This window comes from Drosophila sechellia, chromosome 3L (assembly GCF_004382195.2).
Source record: "Drosophila sechellia strain sech25 chromosome 3L, ASM438219v1, whole genome shotgun sequence".
NCBI classification, from domain to species: Eukaryota; Metazoa; Arthropoda; class Insecta; order Diptera; family Drosophilidae; genus Drosophila; species Drosophila sechellia.
This window is the reverse complement of record NC_045951.1, coordinates 21,186,293-21,194,809: the sequence shown is the minus strand read 5'-3', so window position 1 is coordinate 21,194,809 and position 8,517 is coordinate 21,186,293. Positions and strand designations below refer to the sequence as shown.

Genomic DNA, 8,517 nt, shown 5'->3' with positions numbered 1-8,517 from the left:
AAACAAAGTCACCCGAAGAACGTGACCAGCATGGCCAACAGCTGGCACGGTCAAGCCACTAACTTTGCTCATCTCACAAAGTTAAACCGACAAAACAACACACGCTCACACACAGATACTTTCCAAGGCATAGGCCTTCCCTACAGTTGGGGTCAACTTAATAGATACGAGTTGGTTTGTGTGCGTAACATTTTAAAACAAACCTAACATATAACTTAACTTTCTTCAAATCAAGTCATACTCTATTTTAATATATACCAATTTCTTTGATTGTAATTTTTGAAACATTGCATAAACTAATTGGTTTAGCGAGGGTTTTACGGACTCCAGGGTAGAAGCGAAGTTTGTTATCTTTACTTTTCAAATAACTGGAAAGCTAGTGCCACTGGCACTACTATTTCAACCTCTGGCGTATGCGTAGTATGCTAGTGTGCGTAACGAAGTTAAAGGCAAGAATGTAAAGTGACTTTTTGGGGCTGCCACTCTGGCCATCGTTGCGGTCAATGGGGCTGTGCGGGGCTTAAGGTGTAACGACCCAGGCCTTTCTGGCCTCCTTCAATGCCGCCACAGACTCGCACAACACAACACCCTCTGGCAGACAGAAACTCACGCCCACCGACGGGCGGAATTACATTTCCGGTTTGGGCCACTTGCGGAAGTTTCGCGTTAAATTAAATGCTCAGGGCTGAAATTATGACAGCTCCCGAATGGGTGGGAACCATTTGTATAAATACGCCCGTCTGGAGTGGGCTGCCATCAAATCGTCAGCAAATTGACCAGCGAACATGTGGAAAGGACTCGGTTGCGCTCTACTCTGCCTGGCTGTGGTCCAGGCGGCTGTTATCCGCCCCGGAGCGGATCCGGAGGTTCCGGAAACCACAACTAGTGCGGTTATCCGGGATCAAGAGGGGGATGTCACCACCGAGAAGGACACAACTTTGGCGGGTCCTGCTTTGAGTCGCGACGAGGAGGCCAGCATACTGATTGATCCTGCCCCGGGCACTTTACATGAGGATAGCGCTGTGGCGCCAGAGAAGTACGGGAAGCTCCTGCTGCTCAGTACAACACCCAAGCGAATCCATGAAATTGAGCGCCATCTCGTGGAGCAGGACGACGAGGGGGAAAACAACAAGGCCGAAGTTGAGGTAACCACAACTGAGCAGCCAAAGGAAGCCGCGGAGCTAAAGGTGGACGAGGAGGAGGGCGTCACCCCTGAAAGTTTAACCACAGAGAGCAGCACAACTGCGGCCACTACCAAACTGTTTGCCATCGACGCCACTCCGGCCGGAGAAGAGTCCCCACCACCGAACGTGGCCATCTCCCTCTCCCAGGACAATGAAAATGCAACGCTATCGATTGCCGAGCAGCCGCAGGTGCCCGGCGACAATAATGCCGCCGTGGAGTTGGCCATCGTGGAGCCGGAGGCCGAGTACGTGCTGGTGGATGGCGGCCACGATGACCTGGACCTCCAGCTGGCCAGCTTCACGCACATCGACAGCGATGCCCACTTGCAGCCGGTTGTGCACTCCGTCGAAATCGTGCCCACCAGCTTCGATGATCCTTTGATTGTCAATTACGTGCACAATTTGCGCTGACTTTCCCAAGGAGGCGTGCCAGGACGAATCAATTAACCCGGAGCGGTGGCCACGCGGACTCTGTTAAAGTTTCTTCTTAACTCGTTTTTAATGACTTTTGTTACCTCTTGAATATGCTTATCGAATGGCTTGATGAATGGCCTTTAAGTAAATAAACAGGCCCATATTTTAAGGACATCTGATTCTTTACACATTTTTAGTCTTTGATATAGATTAACAATATATTAGATATAGATTGAATTGGTGCTGCTCGAATGGGACTTGACAAAAACAAATCTATTCATAAATATGGTACTTTGTATCCAAATTTATTGGAGCTGTCGCTTCAATAGAATGCCGTGGTGAATCCACGAAAATCTCACATAAAATATTCAAAAATTTTGCCATAAATGTCTGCCACGAGAACTCCAACCGCTCAACAAGTCCCCACCAGTATAAAGTAGGTTCAATGGTCTCGGCGGATTCACTCCTCCCGCCACGTGGTACAGGGAGCACTCGCATACTCGTTATTCAATTTGAATCCTCCATGAAGACGGCAGTGGAGGGTAAGGGGGTTATAAGCTCCGCCTCCTCCTCCAAAGTCGCCGAACGCCTTTCCGGATGCCACGCACGTTCCACGGTTAAAACTTTTGCACATCCGCATGTCAAATTTAATACGGATGTCGGCTGGCCGGGATGTCGGGTTGCCGGGGAGAAGAACTCTACGGCTGACTGCAGATATAAGCTGTCACCATTTGATAGAAAACACTCCTCCTTCAATTGGAAACGAAAACAATATTTAACAAAACATTCAGTGACGTTAGAGAAACAAAGTTTGGAACGTGCCACAACTTCCGGCCGATGAAAACGATAAGAGTGATGACGTTATAATTTGTATTCCTATAAAAACTTCCAGAATCTTTGCTGTCAAGTTAAGTAAAACAGCTCGTGGTGCTTGAACGTTCAAATAGTAGTTTATAAATTGAATTGATTTTTAGCCATATACAGTAGTATAAGTAAATACCAAGAGCTTTAAAGGTAAATAACAATAGAAAACATTTATTTCTTCATAAACAAAAGTAACTTTAAATACTGAACTGTTAACAATGATAATGATTACCGCCCGCCCCATTACCACCGCTGCTCCACATGCGTGGTGTAGACAAATCCCCGGGATCTGGGAGCCTGGATCAAAGGCTGCGATCGCAGGGGAATAGCCACCGGAATGGAGGAGGGAGCTCTAGCCACCACCACAGCAGGTCCCACATTGGCAGTAAAGACCACACTCTCCGAGTCCGGCTCATCCTTGGATCCTGGTTCCGGAGTGGGTTTCAGGGGGTCAGTGCTGACCCCGCAGACCGGGTGATCGGCATTGCTGTCGGTGGAGTTGCTGGAGAAGGTCTTCTGCTCCTCCTCCCTGCTCTTCTCGGTGGGCAGGCGGAAGGCGCGACTTGGTCGGTAGCCGGCCGGTGGATAAGGAGCTTTTACAAAAGCCCGACCGGAACGGGATTCCACAGCGGGGGGAGCTGGGGGAGCTGAGGTTGTGTCCACGGAGACCCAGTTGGTGGTTGTGCTCCAGTCGTCGGTTGGATCTGTAGTGCTGGTCGACAGATCCTCCAGAGGCAGTTCGGTTGTGGTGGTCAGCTGATTCGTCTCCAAACCTGAGCCTTCCTGAACCTCGGCCTCCACAGCACCGGGCCCTTCAATGACCTCTACTTCCACTTCGCCTGGCAGCCAGAAGGAGCGACCCTGTGGTCTATAGCCTGCCGCCGGATAGGGAGCATCCCTAGCCTCGGCCGGCTGATCCTCCTGCACACTGACCGCATACCTGTTGATCCTGACCTGACGCGCTTCGATCTGGACGGGACTAAGAGCCCAAAGGCAAAGGATAACGGGTAGAATGCACTGCATGTTGGACTTTCGATCTCGGCCCCAATTTAGACCCAACTGATCCATGTACGATTGTGAACGATACTTTTATACAGAGTTCTCGATCCCGGGGAATATTGACATGAATCTTCTATATCGACACGACATCGATTAGGCGCACACTTAATGATTTATTTGCATAGCCTTTTGTTTGTTTCTGGTCTCCGCCGACAAAACCACGTCCGCTGCCAGCTCATATCTCCACCATATCGCCCATATCGTCCGCATCGTCCACATTATCACCGGTCTCCAACTGCCAACTGGTGTCCGATGTCCACGTCCGATTCGCAATGTTCTTTGAAAATTAAATGCGTTTCGTACGTGACACGCAATCCAATTCCCAGCCAATTGAAAGCGAAAACGGAGTGGACTGTTGTCAATTGCATTATGCTGGAATTGTCAGCTTGAGCGTTAGAATTTTTGATTAAACACTTATAATCAATATTTATGCGATCAACGATTTGGCGTTGAGGTGACCGCCAAGGTCACCAGCCCGTTCCCCAAACGATTGTTTTATGTCACGTCCTAAACTATCATTACATGAAATAAAGTGAGGATGGTTTAATGTAAATAATAGGTGCAAGCGCAAAAATATTTACAAATTAGTTTTAAATCGCAATTAAAGAAATTACTTTTATTACTTGTTTTACTTTATACAAATTTGATAATAAAGTCAGCTAGTCTTAAGTTGTTTGATATTTTTTAAACCAATAAGAGTATGAGGGTGATTCTTACAATGAATTATTTCTATAAATGAATGGATTTTAGATACCATAATTTAATTCAGTACAACATAAGCTTTAAATATTTCAAGGTTTTGTGCATTGGCCCAAAATAGATTTTTGCCCGCTTCCATTTTACCAATATCCTTTAACTTCGCCCCAAAATTTACGACTAGCCATTAATTTCACCGTCCGTCACATTAAGAGCGTTTTAATGTTGAGCGATTGGTTTAATCGAGGGTGAGACACTCTCAGATTTTGGACTGATTTCTGGCGGAACCTCGGACATCAACATCTGCTTCCTCTTTCTGGTCACGTCGTGGGCGCATAAAGACGCCGCAGACACCGCCGATCGTGGGTAACCAAGACCATAGTGGAGTGCCGACGTCAGACCGTAGGTCCAAAAAAGGATGCCCACGCTGGGTCCACGCGCCGCACACTAAACAGGTGCCCATCCAAGTCCTACCTATAAAAGCGCCCAGGGAGGGTCTTCCAGTCATCAGTCGTTGGTTCAGCCTTCCCACAGATACACTTCCATCCATTCATCTCCACCATGGCAAAGTTTCACGTTATCCTTATGGCTGCAGCCCTCAGCCTGTTGGCCGTTTCCCAAGCTCAGCAGCAGCGCTATTCGCAGCGCCTGAGTCGCGGACGTTCGAGGTACTCCGCTCGCCAGGAGCTGGCTCCCGCCGACGCAGCTGATCCGGATGCCGTCACGCCGTATCCCTCGGCGGATGAGCTGAAGCCGGAAGTGCCCTTCGACGAAGCTGCTGCTCCTTCGGCCGCCGAGCCCACACCGGATGCCGTCTATGGACCGCCCGATGCTGCGCCTAACAGCGTTCCCGACGAGGTGTACGGCCCACCGGACGTGACCGGAAACGATCTGCCCGCCGCCGCCGACATTCCGGCGGAGCAGCAGGCCCGTTTGGTAGCTGCCAGGAGGGCCGCTAACTACCGGAGAGTAGCCAAGCCCGTGGCCTATCGCCGTCCACTTTCAGCCGCTGCTCGTCCGGCCAAGTTGAGTGCTGCCCGGTCCACCGTGCGACGCTTCTAAATGAAAATCTAGGTAAGGATTTAAGAACTCATCAAGAATAACTTTTGAACCCCAAAAAAAAACAATATACATTGAATAGCCTCGTAAGATTCCATGTAATAATTATTCCTTTAAATAATTCTGTCTATTTTGCTTGCAATTCCAGCAGCCAACTCAAAACAAAAACCCATGACGATCCACCAGCCACGATGACGACAAAAACACACACAGGAACACTTTTTCACCTGATTCCACACTCTACACATAAATAAAACACATCCGATTATAATATAATGCAAATAAATCTGCTTTCGAGATAGAACGAACTTCTTTTGGCAGAAACTTTCCTAGACGCGTCCAAAAGCCAATTTTCAGCCAACTTGATCAAGAAGCTATTGGTCACCGGGAGAATGGGTAAAGGGGAAGACCTGCAACCGGTTTGGGAACGCACGCTTCGCAAGCTGGTGACGAATTTGGGATTGCCCCGACCGCAAAAAAACAAGAAATACGCCAGTCTGAACTCCTAGTGGAAAATAAATACTCTAATCTTGAATTCGATTCAGGTCAGTCTGGGTAATCAGTGTGGGAAAAAGTTTACAAGTTCAATGAGACAAAAAATGATGATGAAAAAACTGCACTTTAAAATGGATTCCTGCAAGGTAAAAAGAATAATTACGACATTGAGAACATGAACGGTATTTATGAAACCATAAATATGACTAAAACAATTTTAATAATTATTAATATGAATATTGTTGTGTATTCAGGTAAAAGTGCTCTAGGAATTATCCGGAAGAATAACTCAATTTCAGCACACATAATTACGAAATGAAATGATTCACTTAATTGCATTTGCAAATTTGAAATGTTCGCGGATTGTCAAGGGCCGAAGTAAGAGTATTTTAACCATTAAGATAAACACATTACACATCACAAAGTAAGGAAGTTAAGGAATTGTTCCCTTCGACAATAAAGCACTTATACCTATGTATATGTTAACAATACAACTACTACAAGTTTCTCATCTAAATATGAATTACATATATGCAGGGGACTTAATAATTTAATTAGTCGTATTAAAAGTCATTACTATAGTATACACCGAAACAAAACAATTTACTTTCACATAAGATCGTTTTTTTTACCACTTAATAAAAATGACTTCACTTTTTATTTGCCTTCCGTTGATATTAGAAGGGAAATTCATATTTAGCTTGAATACTTTAAAACGTAATTTATTATAATACTTTTTTCTTTCTGTGCATCCCGTTCGATTCGAAGAAAAGCTGCTGTGGAGCAGAGAGCCAAAGCTTATTTAAATCATCTTCCCAGCCGCCTGTACTCAGTTGGCGGTGAAGATCAGACCGGATTACTTCGCGTGAAGCTGCCGGAGAAACGCGTGCAGAAAGTGAAATTTTCATTGCAACAATGTTGGGACGAATGTTTGCCGTGGCCATCATTGTCATGACTCTGTTGGAAAATATCCGAGCGCAACGGCCCTCCTTTGCGGGATTGAGGCCACCAGGTGGACTAAGTCAGAAGGACAAGTACCACGCAACCCAGAACACAGCCGTTGAGAATATCACCGGAGTGGATATAGCTACAAGATTCGGAGAGCCATCCAGCTCGCAGAGGCCAGCTCTAGTCAATCTACCCTTTGGAGCCTCCCAGAGGCCGCCAGTTGGAGTTCCCCTAGTACTGCCAATAAGTGGGTCTGCTCCGGAGGCGGCTCCCACTGTGGCCAACCGATTTGGAGCAGAGGACAGTCCACAGTCCACAACCCAGCCCGCCAGTTCCACATCCGGAAGACCCGCAACATCAGTGGCCCCCGTTTTCAGCCAGCTGCCCATCGATGCCCATGGTGACCGCGAGTGGGTCAACCACTTGAGTCAGCTGCCCGTGGAGCAGCAGCCCTTCTGGTTCATTAACTACCAGGCCATCGAGGCCCATCGAAATAGCTCGAGACCGAATGTGGGCGGCCTGGAGACGCGGGCATCTTTCTTCCGCGGTTAACTATTGAAATTAATAACAAAAATGAGATTTTTAAAATCGTCGTCTTACTTACTGAAATATGTGCGAATTTAAATATAGAATTACCTATTTATTTTATATAATGAAAAGGAAAATGTGTGTTTTAGGTGGCGATAAGGGAATCAACTCAAAGTTGATAAGATTAATGGCATGTCCGAACCATTCGATTATATTTTAATATTTGTGATGTGATTAACAAAAGTCGTGATGATAGCCTCGAAGCGTTTTTAAAACCGATTAGACAATCGGTTCATGATTCTTTCGAACATTTTATTCAATTTAGGAAAACCGGTACAGGCCGAGCTAAGCCCAGGTTAAATTACAGGAAAATAAATGTAAGCTTTCTTTAGCTATTAGGAGTAGGAGTAGCTATTAGGAGGTAATGTAGTAGTTAGTGGCTAAAATCCTTTACTTTGATGTCCGGAAGCTATAACAATGGAATATATATAATGTACCAATTTAAAATTTAAAAAATTTAAAATAAAAAATTAGTTAACACCAGTACGCTTTGATCACCTCAAAAGAAATAATCTACAAACTAAATATTATATATTACCGAATATGACATGGTTCGACTTTTTGAAAAAGTCCTGTACTGCCAGAGCCTATGAATCCTTGAAATTAGAGACCTATAATACAAGCCAGTTGATAACAAAACTTTTTAATGAGGGTGGTTGAGCTATTTTATTTCTATAGCAAGGTTTAAAAAAAACTATATGTAGGTGTTTCCCGCTACAGTGACGGATTTTTCGTAAAATGGTAGAACGAAAGTTTACTATATCGAACAACAATTTTGAATAATTTTTTGTAGTACATGAGTATTGAAGCATTGTATTTTCTGGAACAATCAAATCAAATTTTAATTTGTTCGTGTATATACAGCAGCCGCAGTGATGTGATCTCAGGAAAAATTTAAGCTATAACGCTAAGATTACTCGTAGTTTCTCTACGGGTGTACTAGACTTAAAGAAAGTATGAAACAGGTACAAGTCTGTACGTTCGTATGACGGTTGAACGTAGGAACTATAAACGCTAGAATCTTGGGACTACGCATGCAGATTCTTGAGACATGTAGGTGCAGACAATAATGTTGACAAAACAGCCATGCCCGCACATTTGAAAAAGGTTTTGCTTTATTATTATTTAATTGTATTTTATGTCGTTATACACACGCCCCTTTCCTCCCCAACAAACCACTTCAAACCGTCATGCCCACACTTGTGAAAAA

The 8,517-nt window shown here is 45.2% G+C and overlaps 4 protein-coding genes across 5 annotated transcripts; 3 read left to right on the top strand and 1 right to left on the bottom strand.

Annotated features, from left to right (window-relative positions):
* Window positions 1-769: 769 nt before the first annotated feature.
* On the top strand, window positions 770-1,784 carry LOC6616505. Its single transcript, XM_002040829.2, has one exon. It carries the CDS (start codon window positions 786-788, stop codon window positions 1,593-1,595), a length of 810 nt encoding a protein of 269 aa, XP_002040865.1. The 5' UTR covers window positions 770-785; the 3' UTR covers window positions 1,596-1,784.
* An 821-nt stretch (window positions 1,785-2,605) lies between these two features.
* Window positions 2,606-3,533, bottom strand: LOC6616504. The gene has a single exon (XM_002040828.2). It carries the CDS (start codon window positions 3,528-3,530, stop codon window positions 2,706-2,708), a length of 825 nt encoding a protein of 274 aa, XP_002040864.2. The 5' UTR covers window positions 3,531-3,533; the 3' UTR covers window positions 2,606-2,705.
* Window positions 3,534-4,723: 1,190 nt separating this feature from the next.
* Window positions 4,724-5,584, top strand: LOC6616503. Of its 2 annotated transcripts, none has more exons than XM_032719337.1 (2): window positions 4,724-5,291; window positions 5,428-5,584. In XM_032719337.1, the coding sequence occupies exon 1, from the start codon at window positions 4,779-4,781 to the stop codon at window positions 5,277-5,279; it is 501 nt and encodes a 166-aa protein (XP_032575228.1). In that variant the 5' UTR covers window positions 4,724-4,778; the 3' UTR covers window positions 5,280-5,291; window positions 5,428-5,584. The 2 variants fall into 2 exon arrangements, with proteins under 2 accessions (XP_032575228.1, XP_002040863.1); XM_002040827.2 differs by having other exon boundaries at window positions 4,726-5,291; window positions 5,425-5,584.
* A 1,012-nt stretch (window positions 5,585-6,596) lies between these two features.
* On the top strand, window positions 6,597-7,790 carry LOC6616502. Its single transcript, XM_002040826.2, has one exon. The coding sequence runs from the start codon at window positions 6,687-6,689 to the stop codon at window positions 7,269-7,271; it is 585 nt and encodes a 194-aa protein (XP_002040862.1). The 5' UTR covers window positions 6,597-6,686; the 3' UTR covers window positions 7,272-7,790.
* Window positions 7,791-8,517: the final 727 nt, after the last annotated feature.

Excerpts from the sequence above, each read along its gene's own strand:
- LOC6616503 (XM_032719337.1), top strand. The coding sequence starts at position 4,779 with ATGGCAAAGTTTCACGTTATCCTTATGGCTGCAGCCCTCAGCCTGTTG.
- LOC6616502 (XM_002040826.2), top strand. The coding sequence starts at position 6,687 with ATGTTGGGACGAATGTTTGCCGTGGCCATCATTGTCATGACTCTGTTG.
- LOC6616505 (XM_002040829.2), top strand. The coding sequence starts at position 786 with ATGTGGAAAGGACTCGGTTGCGCTCTACTCTGCCTGGCTGTGGTCCAG.
- LOC6616504 (XM_002040828.2), bottom strand. The coding sequence starts at position 3,530 with ATGGATCAGTTGGGTCTAAATTGGGGCCGAGATCGAAAGTCCAACATG.